At 39.8% G+C, this 22,864-nt stretch overlaps 1 protein-coding gene across 1 annotated transcript; it reads left to right on the plus strand.

The window, feature by feature from the left end:
• Positions 1-5,731: 5,731 nt before the first annotated feature.
• On the plus strand, positions 5,732-7,424 carry LOC143551954 (uncharacterized; the record flags this gene model as incomplete). Its single annotated transcript, XM_077042287.1, has 4 exons — positions 5,732-5,800; positions 6,068-6,304; positions 6,407-6,454; positions 7,263-7,424. Coding segments are annotated over 4 exons (516 nt in total), but the record flags the coding sequence as incomplete, so codon positions are not given.
• Positions 7,425-22,864: the final 15,440 nt, after the last annotated feature.

Here is a 22,864-nt window from a genome sequence, read left to right on the forward strand (position 1 = left end):
ATCGAGTGCTATGGAGAACGTGTGGTTGAGAGGAAACTGAATGTCTTTGTATGTTCAATAGAATCTTATGTGTGACACTCGTCAATTTCAGGTTAACTCCGTTAACTCAAACTCCGTCAATTCAAACTTAAGATCATTGGATCTATAACGCACATCTCATTACATTTAAACTAAGGGTTTAAATGACGCTTGACAATTACTACATGCGTAGTCTTTCGGGAATTGCACCTAAACGCAAACGAGTTGACGCAAACCATTGGTGAATAAACGAAAAACGTCAAAACAATAATTATGTGATAATTATGTGTTAGACATATGTGATACTTGATTATATTATGTGTGATGCTAGACAAGACACAAGAACTAGTTAAAATAAGCTAGAAAAGTACAAACTAGAAATTGAGGGACTAAAGTGTAACATCTTATTATTAATAATATTAAAACCCTAATCTCCCTCTCTCCCTCACAAAGCCGATCGCCCCCCCCCCCCCTTGGCTCCCTTGGCTGCCGTCGACATACACACACATACATACAATCAATTTCAAGCTTTTTGTTGAAGATTAAGGTGCTAGGAAGGTATAAACAACTATTCTATGCATCCTTTATGCTTAATTTTGATTTTGAATGGGTTAATCTAAAACCCTAGATTCCGAAAATTATATATATGGTGCTCATATGCTTTGTTTGGATTAGATGATGTTTAATTATGTATTGATTGTTGATTTGATAACTAGAATCGATGTTATTGCATGTTAATCGCTTGTTTATTTGATTTTGAGTTCAAGTAAAACCCTAATCATGTATCTGGTGTGTAATTGATGTGCATGGATAGTGATTATGGTGTCTAGAATGTCATATGAACGGATTGTGGTCTATAGATGGTTAATATGTTGAGTTGGGATGCAAACTGTTTCTGGACAGATTGTGTTGTTGATGTTCAATTGACTGTAACTAAATGTTAATGTGGAAATTGGTCGAGGTTATTAACACTACAAGGTGCTATGTTGAGTCTAGTTTCTAAGGAATATAAATTTGTAATTTTTGGACGTGTAAAAGTTAACTTTTATGATTTTACAAAAACGTTGTGCAAATCTGAATTGTGAGACCTGCTGTTAGGTCGTTTTGTAAATATTATATCTCGTGAACTACAAGACCAAATGGGTTAGTTCCACTTCTGGAAGTTAACTTGTTGAGTTAATAACCAAACCCAATTGGTCTTGCATTAATTGTATTTTTCATTTAACGGGAATTTCAAATAACATTCTGTTACGCATGAATTTGGCTGTTATGAGTTTGCTGTAATGTTTTGATCATTGTGAGAAATCTATTTGGAATAAAAATATAATAAAATATGTTCTGGAAACCTAATTCATGTATGCTTTTGTGACGATTTTTGGTGAATTAATTGAGATGCTATGATCTGTTGAATAGAGTAATCTTTCAAGTAGAATTCTGTACTGATGAAACTAGTTGCTGAACTTTGTGAAAATACATGAAACGTGCTGTTACTAGATAATTGTTATGTTTTGACCAAATTGCCCTTGCGGGGAATAATTACTAAATATGTACACCATTAACACTTGACGCGTAAATAGTTGTTCATACACGTAACGTATCACAAATGTGCTTGTTAAGTCACACACGAGTCACAAACGAAACACGAAACGTATTTGGTGCATAGGTATTATGTGCCGAGTCTAGAGACTCGATAATAGTTCCAACTCTTAGAAAATCTCCTTGTTGTTATAGAACGCTAGTGAGAGTTTTCTACGACGCGCATCACTTGGGTGACTTATTTTTGGGAATTCTTCGCAAACAGTGAGTTTCACTTTCCCCTTTTAAACTTTTTAAACGCTTTTCACTTGGGGGAGATAACATACTCCGAAAACGCTTTTAGATTTTGTTAGTAAATTATATATCACTTGTAAAGGCTAAGTGGCAAACGAAACAATTGAAGTCCTACACATCAAACCGTTTAGTATTGGAAAATAGCGAGTCACTGTTGAGTAGTACTCTGGGTTTGACAAACCCCACCCAACGCTAAGCTCGACTGGAGGTCGAGTGGGTGTAATTTTGGCTAACACATTACCATGGTCGGGATAGACCTGGTGGCAAGGCACATGATAAACAGTCAGCTTCGGTGTCGAACACTTAGTAATACTTGTTGTATAGGCTAGCTACCTATCGATATATAATTGATTTAACACTATCTGGTAAACGCAAAACGCTAAACGCAAAACGCTAAACGCTTTATTTTATATAAACTTGTGAACTCACCAACCTCGTGTTGACACTTTTAGTATGTTATTCTCAGGTAGCCGAGGCGGGCGCGCGGTATAGGATCATGCATTGTTTTGAACACTATTGATTATGCAAACTTGTTTAAAACTGTTACTATGTGGGTTTTTAAGTCGTCCTGCGTGGCGCAACACTTGGTTTATATATTTACGCTTCCGCACTTATTTTCATTTAATGTTTTTATGGTTTGATTATAACTAATGATTCCGATCCTGTTAGTTCGCACCCTCTGACGGTAAAACTCCGTTAGTGGATTTTGAGGGTGTGACACTATATATCTTTCAACGATTTGACTTTAGTGTATTTAATATTGTCTAGCATGAGACTATAAAACTAGATCTACCGGTTGTTGAGTTATTTGGCGTTTAATGCTCACCTCACTATGTCGAGACTCCTCTTTCATAGTTAGTCTTTGAGGTCCAGATGAATCGAAATCACTTGGTCTGACTAGCCCTTCTTTCTTTCTATAATTATCTTTGATCTTTGACGTAACCTTTGGTTCTTGTGGTCCAACTATTTTCCGGACTAGTACAAGACTACTATGGTCTCACAATCTGACACTCAATTATAAAATGAATTACATTGTTACCCGATCAATTCCCACTTCAACATTTTACTTGTAGCTAGATTATATCAATTTGGAGCTTATTTTCAGTAGTAATACTTTACAATATTTCTTTTTTACATATGTTTAACTGAGGATCCATAAATCCATAACCTTTTCATCTCATTCACTCTTTGAAAAACATTAACTATTTTTCTTCATCTCATCATCACTTGAAACATTTAACTAGTGGTCCCTTGAGTTATATACTACACTAAAAAACTTATTATATCAGGGATTTAATATTAGATCCACAGATTATACAAACGCCCCTACAACTAGGGATGAGCATGGGATGGTACCGGTATCGACCGGTACCGATCCCAATTTTCCTGATCTTGAAAATTGAAAATTCTTGGTACTGGTATCGGTACCGAAATATTCGGTTCGGTACCGGTATCGGGACGGTACCGGGATAGTACCGGTACCAAGGGAAAAAAATCGGGAAATACCGGTACCATACCGTACCGTACCGTACCGATCTCGAAACTTAAAACCATGGTACCGATTCGGTACCGACGGTACCAAATCGGTACCGATTTCGGGATCGGTACCGGTACAGTACCGGTACCAATCGGTACCTGTACCGATTTTGCTCATCCCTACCTACAACACCCTCGTGATGCATGCCACATTATCTTCAAGCAGAAAGACGAGTTGTACGTCAGATCTCCATACACACAACCCAGTACAAGTAAATAATGCATAGTAAGTGTAGCAGTATAGTACCATTACTAGGTTATTAACCCGTGTACGACACTGGTGGAAATAAAAAATCGTATAACAAACACGTGTAATTTAAAACCACAACATATGCTATACACGATATTTCTTAAATATATATTTCTTTTTAAACTATACATAAGTTAACTATATTTAAATCAAAGAGTCTCTTGAAACGACCTCGCCCGTAATAAATTTAGTTATTAGTTTATAAAATTATACCCCCTAAAACTAGAAAAGTAATTTGTAGTAAAACTACTGTAAGTGAGGAATATATGGTATCACCATTAAATGCAAAGTTTCTTATTGTAAAAGCATATATATTAGGCATTTTGTTTTGTTTTAATTTTTGAAGTAACAAAGTTTGACTTTAACATCAATGTTTGACTTATCTATTGGATAGATAATACTTACTTTGGAATTAAATTTATCAACAATTATCTCCAAGTCTCCAACGCATTTGTACTTTCCAACCACTACATTGAATCCACATAGCTCGCGTAAATATGTTCGTCAAGGCCAATAGTCGAATATAATAAGAATCAGAGGGCCGCGTATACACCGGTGATGAGTCAAAAATAAATTATGACCTGTATATTTGACTTTCAAAAAAAAAAAGAATGTTTGAAGAATTCGCATTAAGATAATTAATGTTTGAAAATACATGTCATTAAACATATAACTAAAATATAGGATTTAACTAATTTCAAACTTCTGAGATTTGAATTACTAAGTCAACATAATAAATTGTGATTAAGAAAAATTAGGAAACTCAACACAAAATAAAAAAAAACAAGTAAAATTAAAACGCTAATAAAATGTGATTGTGCTAAATTAATTATCTAATATTTATGATCATAATGAGATACCTTGTTACTCATATAATAATATGATAATTTAATTTTTTAAATTTTATTTATTAAGTCAACATAATATATTTTGAGCAAGAAAAATAGGGAAACTCATTTCAAATTTTGGAAGCAACAAATCAAATCAAATTAAATTAGAAAATAAATAAAACGGTAATTTGTTAAAGCAAATTATATTAAATAGTTAACTAAATTAAAGTATACACAAAAGAAGAAAAAGGAAAAGGCAAAAAACAAACTTATATAACTATTGGTTTAATTACATAAACAAAAGCATGCCAAAACTCTATTTGCCAAATATGACTGGTTGCAATAGTTTTAATTGAACCAATGGCTGCCTCTAATGATCTTTTGAGAAACTCAGTCAAATGATCTTTTGAGAAACTCATATGACTCTTGCAAAAAATGATATATTTAAGATATCGGAAATCAAACATATACGTACATTCTGATGGACAATTCTTTATAGCTTTTGTCAATGTTAGCCTCAAAGTGCACTAAAAGTAATTACATAGTTAGGTTCATCCTGTATTACCTAGACAATTCTTCAATATATATTTATATTGAAGAAATGCAATGAATTGTTTTACATAAATTGGTCGGAATAAATTGTTTTATCATAGTAGAAAATTTATGTCATGAATGGTGTGATGCAACCTAACCATAATCATGATCAGTTCAAGTGTTCATAAAATTATTAACGTATCAAACATAGACCAAGCTAAACAAAAGTAAACATTGAACCATTGTCTTGGACGAAATAAAAGAATTGACAAGCCATCATTTTTATGTTTTTGTTATGATCACTCAATAAACTAAAAGAGTAAGAATTTAAAATTAGAATCAAGAAAAGAAAATAAAAGCTCTTAGTTTTTATTAGAGTTTGCATCTTTAAAGGGACCATTTTTCACTGATCAGTAATCTTGGAAAAGGGTAAAAGGAAAAGCATAATTTCCTGATAAATCTTGATAGAGATTGTTTTTGTTACCACATCTACCATTTTGCCAATTAGGGTTTTACTTTTTTGGTTAAAGATTGTTAGTGGAATTTTGACAGTTTTTTTTTCATTCTTTCATATTTGTTCTAGATTTTTTACTTCTTCAATATATGGCTTACAAAACTTTTGGGCTTGATTTATTTTGGATAACTTTATTTTGGTGGTTGAACTTAAGTGGTGCTTGGATACGATTTGACTACCTTTTCCAGTTCAATGTTTGATATGATTAATGATTAATAATATTCTCTTTCTTTCTCGGTTTTGTTTAACAGATATGATTATTCGGGCTATGGAGCGTCTACAGGCAAGGTAAACCGCTCTTCTATTACTAGCAAAACATAGATTATAACGAACACAAGTTTATAAATTAAATCAGTTTTGAACATTAAGATTTTAATTTCACAGTTTGTCAATGTTTGGATTTATGATTTTAAACTGTTTATTTAATTACTTTTTAAAATGTACATCCACACGCCTCCTAGGTACAAGAAAATTTAGTCAAAACATTTGTATTAATGAAATGTCGAAAAGTAAAGAAAGTGAACTAATTGTAATAATTTCTATGTTCATTTTCAGCCAAGTGAGCATAATACATATGCAGACATAGAAGCGGTATACGAGTGTCTGCAGACTGAATATGGGGTCAGCCAGGAAGACTTGATTCTTTATGGACAGTCGGTCGGAAGCGGGCCCACATTGCATTTGGCTTCTAAGTTACCTAGGTTAAGAGGTGTTGTGTTACATAGTGCCATTCTTTCTGGCCTTCGTGTTGTTTGTCATGTTAATTGCAGATTTTGCTTCGATATTTACAAGGTGTTTTATTTGATTTACTTGCTGATTAAATAAAATCAAATTTGTATTTTAAATGAATTGTTGGTTATCGATGAAGCTAATAATGGTTTTTGATAATTGCAGAATGTTAACAAGATTAAAAAGGTCAAATGCCCCACACTCGTGATACATGTAAGTTCACGCCCTTCACATATTAAACGCCTAAAAGTGTGCCACGTAATTACCTATTAACTTTAATAAATTAATTTTTTAATTTTGTATAATAAAAACTATAAAAGAATATATTATTTTATTTAACTAGGTAAATTGTAAATTTTGAAATTCAAATATTACCTAATTTCAAATTTTGACATTCTAAAAATTATTAATTTAAAATAAAAATGTTGAAATCTTAAAGTTATAAAACTTAAAATGTTGAGTTGTGAAATTTCTAAATTTATATATAAAGTTGTTATTTATTAATATATAAAAGACTAAATTACCGTTAGAATAATAAACAAACCTAAGTCGTTTAATTTTCCTGCTAATGGTCAGTATTTTTTTAGACCTTTACTTCTTGCATACAAATGTCAATGTTATGTACATAAAAAACCAGTAAACTATTTTATTCATATGAATTTTATGTTTTATTTTTAATGTTTACCTACACGCGTGTAAGAGATGAATAAACATTGCATCTCAACCGTTTTCTTGTATTTTTAAAAAGTTTTAATTTTGAAAAAATGAATGATTTATTTTGTTTCTTGTTTTTTCACAAAAAAAAATCTTTGTACCTAATAATAAAAATATATATATTACATCCCCACGGCCCCACAAGGGTCATTCGACCCTATCCTCTTACAAAAAACTTGCCTCTGAAAAAAAGGCCCAATAGCCATAAACATGATCGAATGCTACATCAGCCTCACAAACACCCCTATTGATATGCTGTATTGGTTTGACTTTATTTGACCTTGGTTGCATGATGTTAAACCGACAGGGTATGGAGGACGACGTTGTAAGCTCGCTACACGGAAAGCGACTATGGAAAAAAGCTAAGGACCCATACGAACCTTTATGGATCAAAGGCGGTAACCACTGCAACTTAGAACTCTATCCCGACTACATCCGTCATCTTTACAAGTTCATTTACGACATGTGAAGAAACACTAACCGGACCCCGGGCAGATTACGGGTAACCTGGGGGTTAGATAGATGTTTCCCACGAGGGGTTGGACCCGGCAAAGATGGTTCTTCTGATAACCTGCAAAACAGACACCGTGAGCTTGTCACTGAGAAGGGGGGGGGGGTTCCTCCTTGTGACCACCCTCCGGCGTGAGAATCAGACTAGATTGCTCTTTAAATATAAATGTATATTAAGAGATTGCTAGAGCAGATATCAGGTATAATATGATGACAATATGATAAGATATGATGAGATGAGATGATCATACCATTTGGGGTATTTATAGCCGAAGGTAGGTTTCCAAGGAGGTGTGGCCGGCTGAATAGTATTCCTGTTCCACCAACTGTGGCCTACGCACGTGCCCTGCTGGTAGTTGGTGGGTAGGCAGCGGCTGACAGTGACCAGGCCTGCTGTGTACTATTCCTTTTCCACCAACTGCCGGCTATGCACGTGGTATGACAGGAGTTGGTGAGTAGGCAGCGGCTAATAGTGACATACAGTACAGGAGCATGCTGCTCGCCATACTGTTGTCAATAAGCTGTCGTATCTTTAGTCAGATCTTTTGCCCATACCTCGTCAGGTACAGTACAGAAGATCTTCCCGTATCGTACGGACTGGCTTTTGGGCGGGAGTATTCCCCCTCCCGCCTTTGTGCGGGATTGTTCCCGGCTTTGCTCATTCCTTCAGGTGACACTGAGTGATTGAGAGCTAAGTGCCTTGTGCGTGTAGCCTTGCTGCGCGGGTGGCCTTCCCTGATGGCTTGTATCCGCAGCTGCGGGAACAGGCAGAGTCCTTCACCATTGGGAGGCATTTCCTGCGGGAACAGCTTGCGTACTGCGCGTAAGGACGTCACGTCTCTGAGCATGGTGGGTCCTGCGGATCTAGTTGGTTTCTGCGCAGACGTCCCTCTTCAAGGTGAGTCTTGCGGGTCCAACTGGGCTCTGCTGGGACCTACCTCTTCAAGTCCCCCCAGTCCAATGTTCTTCTCATGAATGTTTAATAAAGTGAGGTGAACTTTTGGACTTAAGCAAAGGGTTTTGAAAAGGGTTTAGTAAGGTTTTCCATGGGGATTCTTCCCGCGGAAGTCCTTGTCACTTGCAGAAATTCCCGACTTTCCTGCTTGATCTTTGGGTATGATGCGGGTAGGTCTGTAACCTCCTCGCAAGTCAGGAGCGTTGAGTCCCACTTGTGTGGATTCTCCATGAGGTTTTGGTAGTTTTGAACATAGTGATCAATTATGTTAAAACCACCAATTCCATCCTGGAGCTTCAAATAATGTAGTTCTCGACGTTCCCGCTATGCGGGGATGTTATTTCCGTTTCCGCAAGCATTGCCCAGAAGATCCTTCTTGGTTTCAATTCCCTGCGGAGCGCTAGGTATGTGAAGGGTTTTGCCTTAACACTGTACCCGCGCTCGTCTTACGGTTACTTTACTTCCAAGGTATTCCTGGCGTCAATTCCCTGCGGGTGCTAGGTATGTGAAGGGTTTTGCCTTAACACTGTACCCGCACCCGTCTTATAGTTACTTGGTTGCCGAGGTATTGGCTTCAATTCCCTGCGGGTGCTAGGTATGTGAAGGGTTTTGCCTTTACACTGTACCCGCACCCGTCTTATGGTTACTTGGTTGCCAAGGTATTCTTGGCTTCAATTCCCTGCGGGTGCTAGGTATGTGAAGGGTTTTGCCTTTACACTGTACCCGCACCCGTCTTATGGTTACTTGGTTGCCAAGGTATTCTTGGCTTCAATTCCCTGCAGGTGCTAAGTATGTGAAGGGTTTTGCCTTTACACTGTACCCGCACCCGTCTTATGGTTACTTGGTTGCCAAGGTAAGGGGTATTTTCCCGCTTACTTTTGAATCTTTTTGAATTTTTTTGAAATTCGAAGAGTTGGTGAAAGGATAAGAACAGTCCAAACCTCTGAAACGTCGTGCGACGGTTTCTTCTGACTGTGTCAGGACGTGCAGGAAGTTATTGTGACGTGACAGTACATGGTCATTCCAGACGCTTTTTCAGGCGCGTGGGCGCGATTTTTCGGGCGCGTGGCAGCGAAATTAATGGTACGCGTCCTTTCAACAGCTGTTGCCAGCTTGCTTTTTGCCACGTGTCATAGTTTCATTGCACCTTCGATTTCTCTCTCTTCCGCATTAAATTCATCGCATTAATTGCGATTAGTATATAAAGGGGGAGAGGGTTCTTTGTAATCCACACTTTCACTCTTCTCTTTATCTTAAGAACGATTTCCGGCGAATACTCATCTTTCAGTCGAGCATTCTCTTGAAATCGTTTTCTTCTTTCTTTTTGCAAGATGTCGTCTCGTGATCTCGAATCTACAGCCGATGACAAGAGTACTGCTGGCGAGTGCCAGTGTGCTCTGCCTGGCGATCTGTATCAGTACATCGTCAGGAAGTTCATGCTCGAGTCTCTCGAGCCTGAGTTTCCTGAACCCCACCAGACGGTGTATGATGCCCCCAGAGGCAAGATCGGGGTTTATGCTGCATTCTTTGTCTATGGGAATCTTAGGTTCCCATTGACAAAGTTTGTTTACCGTGTCCTGGAGAGGCACGGTGTGCACCTGACCGAGGTGCACCCGATGGCGATTGCGAAGATTCGCCACTTCGAGTGGGTGTGCCGGATTCTGGGCATTGAGCCCTATGTCGACCGCCTGATGACCTTCTACACTTGGAGGTGCATCCAGGGGTGGTATACCCTGATAACCCGGATTAAGGGTTTGTAGATTTGCGCAACCGAGCGCAGTCTTCGCTCGTGGAAGCGGGAGTTCTTCTACATTTCCGCTCGCGCCATCCCCCTTGCCATGAAATTCAAGAATGGGCAAGCACTTCCCAGCCTTCACGCCTCCAACTACCAGGAGGCGGAATGGTTTTCGAAGATATCCCGAGTCCAATCTCCGGTTTACCGGTTTGCGGAGTCCGGGATGGTGATGCTGGGGATGAGCCGGGTGTGGAAGGATGCGGATGCGCAAAAGATCCCAATCGTCCTTGAATACGGTTCGAACTCTGTTCCTTACGGTATGCTCTGTTTCTTTTTGTTAATTTAGAATTTCTTCTAACTTCTTTCCTGTTTATTTCAGAGGGGAACGACTTGCAGTCGCTCATGTACCCGCGGGAGGCTGACGGTCCCGCTCGGATGGGTACTCGCGCTCTAGACGAGAACGAGTTGCCCATCCTAGAACAAACGGCGGATCGGTTCGTGGAGGTCTATCCGCTAGGCCACGAGATCCTTAGCGCCAGGCGGCCAGGTAAGGCGCTATTCGACCCTCGACCCCTCAATGTTGAAACCTCTGCTGGAATTCCTCTAATCGTATGTTCTGATGAGGAATCCGTAGATGGTCCTCCGTTGGTGCGGAAGAAGAAGGCTGCCGGCGGGAAGGGGAAGGAGAAGGTGGCCTCCACTGCCGATCCGGTGCCTCGGTCTGACTCGGAGACCGAGAGCGAAGAGGTGGCGGGGAATCCCGGTGGTGATAAGACCACCATTCCGGAGGCTGTGACAACTGTCACCGGAGAGCCCAGGATGACAATGGTGAGCGGCGTGAAGAGGCCGGCTCCATCGGGTTCATCCCCGCCTGTCCGTACATTTAGGCTCAAGAAAACCCATAAGTACAAACTTCCTTTATCTTTAACTTCATAGCTTAATATCATTAACACTTATCTTCTTTGTGCAGGCGTGGATGTTGACGCATTCCAGGGTGGAGCGCAGAGGAGTACTTCCCCGCCAATGACGGTAGGCCCGGTCAGCCTACCTGAGGCGACGACCCAGGCGGCTGCGCCTGCGCCTGCTTCCACTGGTTCAGTTGCTCACTCCGTTGAGCCGACTGTTCCAGCTGTGATGACGTCACCGCCGGCTGTGAGTGCCATTTTTACCGCATCTTTCACTGAGCCGGCGGTTACTTTTGCTGCGGATTCCGCGGCGGCGACCGCGGCGGCTTCTACCATGCCTCATTCATCGGCAACGACGGCCGATCCTTCAGGTATGCATGGGGCTTCTCGCCAACCTCTGCCTCCTTCCCATCTGCCTGACCTCTTGGATGGATTTCCGTTGGGTTCAGGTGATGGGTTTGGCGGCTATCGGCCTGTTATTGACCCTACAGGTGCGTAGGGTTCTTTTGGCCTATTTTATATATTTTTATCATCTTTTCCTAACTGCTTTATGTTTTTTGCAGTGTCGGATTCCAATGAAGTGTATGTTCCACGATGGAACATCCGCCGAGGAACAACCCTTCGCACCCCTGTGGAGTGCGTGGAGTGGGCTCGTCACGCTGCTCCCAGTGGTGCGTTGGGGGAAGCCATGGCTAGCTACCAGGAGGGTAGGCTAACCAATGAGCTTCGGGTTCTCCTGGCCCGGATGCAGCCGCGCGTCGAGCTGCTTTGTCGTGAAAACGACAAGTTAAAAGCAGCTCGCATTAAAGAAGTAGCTCAGGCGCGGGCTGTCCGGGAGGAGAACCAAAGGCTTACCGCAGTGGCTGCGGAAAAGGAGAAAGCCTTCAAGGCCCTCGAGGTTGAAGTTCAGGCCCGGCTCGAGGCCCGTTCCAAGGCTGCCCAAGCTGTTAATGAACAGCTTCGGCTGGCTAAGGAAACTGCAAGGAACGCAACCGAGAGGGCCACCAAGGCTGAAGCTGTTGCTGAGCCTCTACGCGTGGAGAATGAAGAGCTTAAAGCCAAATTAGAGGCTCTCCAGCAGGCGATGGAAGACGCCAAAAATCTCCAAGAGATCTTGGACCAGAGGGGGGTGCTTGACCACACTGAGCGGAAGCTAAAGGGCGTCGAAGAGGCTGCGGCTAAAGAAGTGTTGCTTGCCAACCTTAACAAGAGTGAAGCCGAACGCGCCCGTAACGAAGCTCAAGCTGCCCTCCAGGAGGCTCTGGTTGCCAAGGAATGGCTTCTTCGAGAAGCGTTGTCTCAGGTATGCTTTTCATGTCTTTACGCTTTTCTTTGTAAATAGAAAAGGTTCTGATACTTGTATATTTTCTTGTAGGTTGTGCATCGGGTCTTCAAGGAGACGTCTTATGACGATGCTATGAGCGCAGCCCTCAACGCTTCTCATGAGGATGGGGAAAAGGCCGGCTTCCTGCTTGGTCAAGGGTTCGTTGAGAAAGGCATCCCGCCTTCCAACTTCCCTTTGTATAATGTTGATACTGAAGCTGTTTACGACCAAGCAGTGAATCAGTATGCCGCCTTCCCGCATCCGGTGGTGGAGAAGGTGAACCAAGTTGTTGCTGCTGATGATGGGCTAGCTATCCTTAAAGCTTTCCTTAAACTGCCACGCTCTACTGATGGTACTGGTCCAAGTGGAAGTGGCCCTGAAGCTTGATCCTGAAGATCCCTTCCCACTGCTAGGATAGATTTAGCTTGTATAGATTTATTTTCTTGTAGGCGGGTAGTTACCCGGCCATTCTTGTAATGAATCATTGTGAAATATAAATCTTTGTGCGGGTAAGACCGCTACTTTCTCTGGATTCCTTGCTTTATAAACGTTATGACTTGCATACTTTAGTTTAAATTAGCAATTTTCCAAGTGTAGAATAAGTTAACATTTGAACGTGGTAGATAGTAGGTTGAAGTTTTGCTTCCTCTTTCGTGATTGTGCGGGTAGGACCGTCACTTGCACTTAGTAGGATGGCTAAACTTTACCTACGTCTGACCTGCGTGGAGGTTTTCCTCATCTTTTTGAAATTTCTAAGTATTTAGGATAAGTTAACCCTTGAACGTGGTAGATAATAGGTTGAAGTTTTGCTTCCTCTTTCGTGATTGTGCGGGTAGGACCGTCACTTGCACTTAGTAGGATGGCTAAACTTTACCTATATCTGACCTGCGTGTAGGTTTTCCTCATCCTTTTGTTAGAAATTCTCTGTTTTGAATAAGTTAACCGTTCGACGCGCGGTTGTTAATAGGTTAGTGTTCAGTTTCCTCTCATGATTCATGCGGATAGACCGGCACTTTCATTTAGTGGGATGACTGAACTTTTCCCCTTCAACTGACCTGCGTGAAGGTTTGCCGTTTTTTGGGTTTATGCGGGTTTTGCCGCCTTCCCCATGCAACGACTTTCCACGTAATTATGCGGTGAAAACCGGCATATTAGTGTTGAAAGTTCATAAAGTATAAATGTAAAATCATCAGCGTCGATGTTCTAAGGAGAATCATTTCCATTAGAAGTGGCTCTGGGCCTTTTCTTTACAAATTTGGAATTGATCTACATGCAAACTGTGTAATTGAGCTCCCTTCCATGTTGTTGGGATGGGAGTGCCATCGAGCCGATATGCACCTGGTTCGGGATCTCGTTCTTTACGCAGCATGTAGTCTCCACATTGAAGCTGGAAATTTTATTCGTGTTTTCCCCAGCTGGGGTTCTACACGGATCAGCCTGCTCAGCGTTCATTGCGCCACGAGGTGCGCGAGCGTCCCATCTCTGACAAATGCTTCGACCATGTCTTTTACGTCTGTGCATTCTTCAGTGTTGTGGCCTTTTGTCCTGTGAAAGTCACAGTATTTGCTCCGATCAGCATTGGGACGATGTCGGATTATTGGAGCCTTTGGCCATGGGAGCTCCTCAGTGGCGAATATCTCGGTGACGCTTTTGGTGAGTGGCGTCCATCTGGAGTTCTGGTTCGACCGTACGTTATCCCTTCCGCCTAACCGATGTTGCAAGCCGGATGAGGTGTCAAAGTTTACCCTTGACTGCCAAATGCCTAGCTTCCGCTTTTTGTTTAATCGGGCGGTAAGGACGTTGTCTTCTCTTGTTTTCTGGGTGTAGAGGTTTGTGCTCTGTGGGAGATCTCTACCCAGTTGCTTCTCCGTTTCCGCAAAGCGTTTTGCTGCTGTCATGATGGCATCCCATGTGGATGGCATGCCATCTTTACCCGTTAAGGTGCGGATGAGCTCTGGGTCGTTCGCGCCCTGAATAAAAGCAGCGCGAACAAGATCTTCGCTAATGTTACCCAGACTTAGCTTCTTTGAGTTGAAGCGAGTGATGAAGTCTGGCAAAGATTCATCTTCCTCTCGAATGCATTTGAGGATTGTCCATTTGCTCTTCGGTATACTTTCGTTGTTGGCTGAAGTGTTGGCTAAACTTCTGTTGGAAGTCTGCCCAGTCGTAGATGTGGTTGACCGGTAGACGATCGAACAACGCTCTAGCAGGCCCAACAAGCGTCATTTGGAACATGTAACACCACGTAGGTTCCGTCCAATTGCTGACGGTTGCCCCCGCTATGAATCTGTTCAAATGATCGTCTGGGTCAGATATACCATCATATGTGCCGATGTTGGACATATGTTTGGCACTTTTTGGGGCGATTGCTTCCGCAATGTCCCTTGCAAATTTGGACGTTCCCGCATTTGCAACAGTTGGTCTGAATGTTTTGGAGAAGTCACGTGGACTTCCACCTGTGTTTTTTGGATTGAAGGCTTCTCCAAAACGCCTTCTCGGTTGGGAGTCCGTTTCCTTACGCTTCCCTTTTGCCCTATGGCGAGGGTTCGCGTCGGTGTCGGATTCCTCCGAGTCATCGTCCAAGTATTCTTCGAATTCGTCAGCCTGTTGGACGGAACGCAAGCGTTCGTCCAACTCAGCTTGGAATTCCCTCTGACGTGCCCCCGCCCATGCCTTAACTTCATCGAGTGTTTGGCGGGGGAGTCTTGTTCGTTTCTCTAACTGGGTATCGGTGAATCCCAGTGAGAGATTATTTACTGCACTTGCCCCAGCTTGGGTAACTGGGGTAGTGTTCGTAAAATTTACTTCACTTGCCCCGGCTTGGGTAACCGGGGTAGTGTTTGTAAAGACTGTGTAGCCGGTATTCCCCCCAGTAGCTGGGATTGTGGTTATCGGAATTTCTTTAACCATCTTTCCAGAAGTTTGAAAAAACTGAAAAGAAATGAAGTTCTAGCTTTTATGCACGGATGGCGCCAATGAAGAAACACTAACCGGACCCCGGGCAGATTACGGGTAACCTGGGGGTTAGATAGATGTTTCCCACGAGGGGTTGGACCCGGCAAAGATGGTTCTTCTGATAACCTGCAAAACAGACACCGTGAGCTTGTCACTGAGAAGGGGGGGGGGTTCCTCCTTGTGACCACCCTCCGGCGTGAGAATCAGACTAGATTGCTCTTTAAATATAAATGTATATTAAGAGATTGCTAGAGCAGATATCAGGTATAATATGATGACAATATGATAAGATATGATGAGATGAGATGATCATACCATTTGGGGTATTTATAGCCGAAGGTAGGTTTCCAAGGAGGTGTGGCCGGCTGAATAGTATTCCTGTTCCACCAACTGTGGCCTACGCACGTGCCCTGCTGGTAGTTGGTGGGTAGGCAGCGGCTGACAGTGACCAGGTCTGCTGTGTACTATTCCTTTTCCACCAACTGCCGGCTATGCACGTGGTATGACAGGAGTTGGTGAGTAGGCAGCGGCTAATAGTGACATACAGTACAGGAGCATGCTGCTCGCCATACTGTTGTCAATAAGCTGTCGTATCTTTAGTCAGATCTTTTGCCCATACCTCGTCAGGTACAGTACAGAAGATCTTCCCGTATCGTACGGACTGGCTTTTGGGCGGGAGTATTCCCCCTCCCGCCTTTGTGCGGGATTGTTCCCGGCTTTGCTCATTCCTTCAGGTGACACTGAGTGATTGAGAGCTAAGTGCCTTGTGCGTGTAGCCTTGCTGCGCGGGTGGCCTTCCCTGATGGCTTGTATCCGCAGCTGCGGGAACAGGCAGAGTCCTTCACCATTGGGAGGCATTTCCTGCGGGAACAGCTTGCGTACTGCGCGTAAGGACGTCACGTCTCTGAGCATGTTTAAGGCCCAATAGCCATAAACATGATCGAATGCTACATCAGCCTCACAAACACCCCTATTGATATGCTGTATTGGTTTGACTTTATTTGACCTTGGTTGCATGATGTTAAACCGACAGGGTATGGAGGACGACGTTGTAAGCTCGCTACACGGAAAGCGACTATGGAAAAAAGCTAAGGACCCATACGAACCTTTATGGATCAAAGGCGGTAACCACTGCAACTTAGAACTCTATCCCGACTACATCCGTCATCTTTACAAGTTCATTTACGACATGGAAACCATGACCACCAAAATTCGACTCACAAAGATCAAACAAAAGCACAGGTTACCAAGAAAGTCAAAGTCAAACACTGGGAAGTCAACTGCCGGCTGCTTTTGTTTTTGTATGAGAGTCAGGCAACCAAGTTGCTGCCTGGAATGCCCAAAATCTTATTGCCCAAAGTGTTTGCAAACCGGATGCTGTTGTCTTACCTGGAAATTTAGTTGTTGCTGGCTGCCAAAACCGAAATGCCCGAATGTGAAGTTACCTAAATGCCCTTCGTGTTGGAGATGTGGATGTGTATGTTCATGCAAGTGCATGAAGTGCTCTTGTTGGTGATATTGGGTTGGTTTTGTGATCGGGTGGGTATACATTATGTTAGGATTTGGAGCAGGGAGAGGTTATGAAGATGTATAGGTTTTTAATGTTTATGGGAGCCTGAAGCTGGCGAACGATAGGGATTTAGTGTTTTTATGATGACTCGTTCTTTTATGGATTCTTTTTGTTTCAAGCGCGTATGTGGCAATTCACTAGCTAGCATGGAATGGTATAAACCATGTTCCAGGACACAATTATTTATGTTTGGACATACTTTTTGGTTCCATTTTGATGCGGGTAAACGTGTATGAGATCTTTCAGGTAATACTCTTAGGGGCTGTTTGTTTACATCTGAATAGAATCATTCATATGTAAACATCTGATTCATTCAGACTTCAACATCTGATTCATTCAGACTTCAGACTGTTTGAGTCCAAACAGAAAAATATCTGAATGGTTAAAATTAGGTCTGAATCATTCAGACTTATGGTTGTTGCTGAATGGGACATAGGTTTATTCAGATATGACTCATTCAGATCTGAATGAACCAAACAGCCCCTAAATATCATACATGTCTCAAACCCATTGAATTTTTTTACAAATAATCTCAAGACTGATTCCTTATCTAAATAAATTATCATATTAACTAGAGATGTTAGAGCTAGTCATTATCAGTCTCACTTGTCCACTTGTAAATTGTTAGGTTGCTAGTCTTAAACTCTTGGTGTTGTATTATTCTATAGATAAGGGTGATGAACAATACATTTGTAAATTATTGTATAAAACAATACAATGACACTTAGTATTTTCACAAAAGAGGGAGTGTATGGATGATTTATAAAAGACCAGTATGAACCTCAAGACACAAGGCTAAGCTCGGCTTAAAAATATTCTGAACCTCAAGGACAGGCTCTCTAGGCTTGAGAGGACCCTCAAACAACCCATCGGAATAACAAAGAAGAAAAAACTTAAATTTTAGAGAGAGAAAGTAGAGAGAGGTTAGAGAGAAATATATAAGAAGTTTTTATTATCTTTCAAGGATGTCTTATAAACTAAGGGGAACCCTTCTTTAATAGGCCAGGGATGAGTGTCAATGGCATCATTACTTACATCACACTAGCCAATTGCATCATGGCTTACATCTTTATTTAAAGTCTCATTATAGTATCAAAATAGGGTTAGCAACTATGACACAACCCGTTAACACATCATTAGTCGATGCGAAGTTAAACGAGTTATTATTTGGCCTAAACAAGCTTGGGTGATTCGAAACGTGGCTAAATGGGCCCAACATAACCAGGGGCGGACCTACCTACTTTGTTTGTGCAGGGGTCGGCCGACCCGTGTGAAAAAAATATATTTAGTGGTATATACGTGTCAAAATCCAAACTGACCCCTGTGAAATTTTGACTCCGACCCCTATGGAACTTCGAACTTGAGACGAAAAGAAATAAGTAAACCAATAAGAATTTTCCGCCAGAGGCACAAAGGTGTGCGGCTTACACATGTAAGTCCCCCCGGGGCGTCGCCGATCGATACGAGATCCGCACGAGGTCTAGGAGTGCGGAATCCTCCTAGACTCGTTTATTGGTGTAAAGATGAAGAACACAAACACGTACACGAACAAATACACGAACAAATACAAGAACGGGATAAACAAATCTGCAGATTCTTTATAATAATAATTAAACAAACACGTTACATACCGTAACATAAACAGAAACACGTCCGACCCGAGGTGAGCTCTACCTCGGGTCGTCCCTAACGACACTCTCTCTATGTTTGTTCTCTCTCGACACTCAAACTGTAACACACAACTCTCTGAATTACTGGATTCTTAAACCTAAACAAGACACACGTATATATATATAAAACATTCTCGGGCCTTGGCTTCAGTAGGCGAAGTTGTGCTAACTTCGCCTATGGCAGAAGTTGTTACAACTTCGCCTATGGCAGAAGTTGTTACAACTTCGCCTACGGCGAAGTTGTTATAACTTCGCCTATGGCGAAGTTGTGCTAACTTCGCCTGTGGCGTTCCGCTGGTCAGAATTGCATAGCGACGGTCACAAAATGCACCAACAGTCTCCCCTTTGACCGTTGCTCTCAATTCTAACAAACACAAAAGATCATCTGTTACAAAACATGCACCAACAGACTCCCTCTTAACTGATGATCTTCTGTTTGTTCTTCAACCAGCCGTGTCTGAAACTGTCTTGTAGCTTCACAAATCTACCAATCACCCAGCGTCTTCCATATCAGATCTCCCATTCAGTGTAAGCTTCTTCGACTATAACGATTGAGGTCTTTGAAATGCATGCATCCTCGTGCCAATAGATCATCTCAACCAATCACGTGAGTCCATCTGACTTCACCAACACGTGAAGTTGGGCTTCCTCCACAACTTCACCAACTCGTCGGCATACGATAAGGTTTAATCTTCAACTACTCAACATCAAGTGATCAATTTCATCACAAAACCACCTTGACAGAATCTAACACATGACCATTAATTAATCCGAAGCATCTTCAATCACCAGGGATAACGATCAAGAACATAAACACTTTAGTTCCCGATTAAATCCAACTTGTTCCAGAATTTTCACTCTAATAAATAAGCATCACGTTTCAGGATCCGATTCTCGAACGCCTTGAAAATAACATAAATAATATGCTCTGACCGCAATCCAGTAATGACAAAAACCTTCAGTTCAATTTGACTTTCTTCAGTTGGTCAACCTCGAACAACAACAATTTCATTGCCCACAAACACCCAAATATGTGTCAATATCCAGTTTCAATCAATATCCCATTCACAAACTCAACTCCATATCCAGAGTTGACACGTATTTGTTCACACGTAAGACCCAGAGATAACAAGTTTCACTCGTTGACGGAACAACATCTTCGGTCTCACAATAATCGTGTACACCGGGCCATACAGACGAAAACACCAAAATACTCTTTTTTTTTTCTTCGTTAACTTCGCCTAAAGTTAACTTCGCCTAAAAGTCAACTTCGCCTAAAAGTCAACTTCGCCCCTCAATAACTTCGCCTGGCCATAACTTCGCTTGGCTGCTAACTTCGCCTGGCCAATAACATCGCCGAAACCCTACGAACAGTGACGGCAACTTCGCCTGAATCCCATAACTTCGCCTGCGGCGCTGTTCAGCCAATAACGCATCAGATTCGTGCCAGAAACACCAAAACGCCGATCTCGAACCATAGCATAAGAGCCTAAGGCTCTGATACCACATGTAAGTCCCCCCCGGGGCGTCGCCGATCGATACGAGATCCGCACGAGGTCTAGGAGTGCGGAATCCTCCTAGACTCGTTTATTGGTGTAAAGATGAAGAACACAAACACGTACACGAACAAATACACGAACAAATACAAGAACGGGATAAACAAATCTGCAGATTCTTTATAATAATAATTAAACAAACACGTTACATACCGTAACATAAACAGAAACACGTCCGACCCGAGGTGAGCTCTACCTCGGGTCGTCCCTAACGACACTCTCTCTCTGTTTGTTCTCTCTCGACACTCAAACTGTAACACACAACTCTCTGAATTACTGGATTCTTAAACCTAAACAAGACACACGTATATATATATAAAACATTCTCGGGCCTGGGCTTCAGTAGGCGAAGTTGTGCTAACTTCGCCTATGGCAGAAGTTGTTACAACTTCGCCTACGGCGAAGTTGTTATAACTTCGCCTATGACGAAGTTGTGCTAACTTCGCCTGTGGCGTTCCGCTGGTCAGAATTGCATAGCGACGGTCACAAAATGCAACAAAACCTTTTTAGGTACTAAACTAGATCTACATCTTTCATGGCCCAATGTTAGACTAAGGTTAAATTAAAAAAAAGTCCACAAAATATTACGTGTACACATTTTTCCTGATTATTTTACTTCTACTTAACCTAATATAAAATAAAAGTCAGTATTTGCGTAGCATACTAGCATTACTTGTCCATTATTTATTATATTATTTATTACTCTTTTCAATAAGTTTTTTTTTGATAGGCAAACTTTTTCAATAAGCTTTTGGTTTTTGTTAATATATGAATAACATTCTTATTGTATTAATATTCTTTTTCAATATATTTTTTTAAGGAACATTAGTAAACTATTTATCAGATCCTCTAAAAACAATGAACGAATGCGTATAATACATCGATTTTATTGAGAAAGACTTATTTGTGAACTAGGGTATATACCCGCGTAACACGCGGGTGGAGTAACATGTCTTCAAACATTCTATCAAAAGAAACTCATTTTGCATCACCACCTGAAAATATAATAAAACAATAGCATTCAAATTAAATATACCATAATAACATATTTAATAATGGGTAACATTTGAATATTAATAAAGTTGTTTTTATTAAATTGTTGTTTTTATTAAAACAAAATAACATATAACAACAAACAAAGTAAAATGACAACATAAAACATCTTTCTAACTTTAACCATTAAACCAAAAATATATATCAATAAAAATATTTTTTTGGCCGTCATTTTATAACTAACAAATTTGACACTATTTCAAAACAACCCGTTTTGAAATATTTTCATAATAGTTACAAAATATAAAAAAATTGGAAATAGTCAACTTCAAAAAATTATGAAATTGTTTTTGATTTTTGACCAATCTTGCAACAAACTTTTAAATCACTGACATTAAATTTTTGTTAAATTTGCAAAACCTAAAAACGTTTTATAATAATTGAATTCTCAAATAACTTTGAAAAGATTAAAAAATTTTATGTTGACTTAAATAATTAAAGTTGAAAAATATGACTAATTAATTTATAAATAATTACAAAAATAAAAATCAAATCGGTTAATTTGAAAACTTCAAATAATTATGAAAAGCTTTTAAAATGAGTTTAAAATTATGGAGAGTATTAAAACATTTAAAACTTTGTTGAAAGATTGGTCAAATTTTGAATTTAAAAGGAGTTTAGATATGTTAATTAATTTGTATTAAAACCATTAATACAATTTATTGAGTTTGACTATCCTTATTTGTTTTTTAAACAAATAAGGATAGTCAAACTCAATAAATTGTATTAATGGGATACTTAAATTATAACTTATTAATTTGGTTTTTATAACAAATAAGGAAAGTCAAATTAATTCGGTTAATTTGAAAACCTCAAAAAATTATGGAAAGATTTTGAAATGAGTTTAAAATTATGGAGAGTATTAAAACCTTTAAAATTTTGTTGAAATATTGGTCAATTTCCGAATTTAAAAGAAGTTTAAATATCTTGTAATTAAAATCATGAAAACTTTATAACTTATTTATTGGGTTTTCCATATATAATGTAATTGGTTATATATAGAAAATATAATGTATCTTACAATATAATAAAATAATAATGTTTTAAGTCAAATATATTGAAATATAAAAATGATAAGGAGTAAATGTTATTATTTCTGACAAAATAAGATGTAACAACTAATTAGAAAAGGTAATAAATTAATAATAACAAAATTACTAAAATTATAATAATTATTATAAATTATAGATATTATCGTTAACAAATAGATAAATATAAGATACAAAAATAAAATTTTTCTTTAATACATAGGTTCTGATTAAAATATATTAAATGGATAAAACCAACAACTATATATGATTGATTATATAAAATTCAAATAAATTACATGAATTGTGAAAAATACATAAATACATGAATAATAACAAAAACATACATCAATATTAAACAAAAAATAAGATATCTTATCAACAAATCTTCAACCCATGAAATTAGCTATATCAAGTTGGAAACATAACCTGAAATGAGAAAATTAAATATTAATATTCGTTTTACAAATAATAAATTTTAATCGTGGTAATGTTACATGTTATGAAATATTTACACAGTAATTCATAAAATTCAACTTTAATTTAAATTTGGAAATTTATAATTTTAAATTACATCGTTTTAGAAATAATAAATTTTAGTGATGGTAATTTTAGACATTATGAATGTTTGTTTAATCAGCCATTTAA

The sequence above is a fragment of the Bidens hawaiensis genome, unplaced genomic scaffold, assembly GCF_021521415.1.
Source record: "Bidens hawaiensis isolate Kalapana, Puna unplaced genomic scaffold, B.hawaiensis_p1.1 tig00016745_1, whole genome shotgun sequence".
NCBI lineage: Eukaryota > Viridiplantae > Streptophyta > Magnoliopsida > Asterales > Asteraceae > Bidens > Bidens hawaiensis.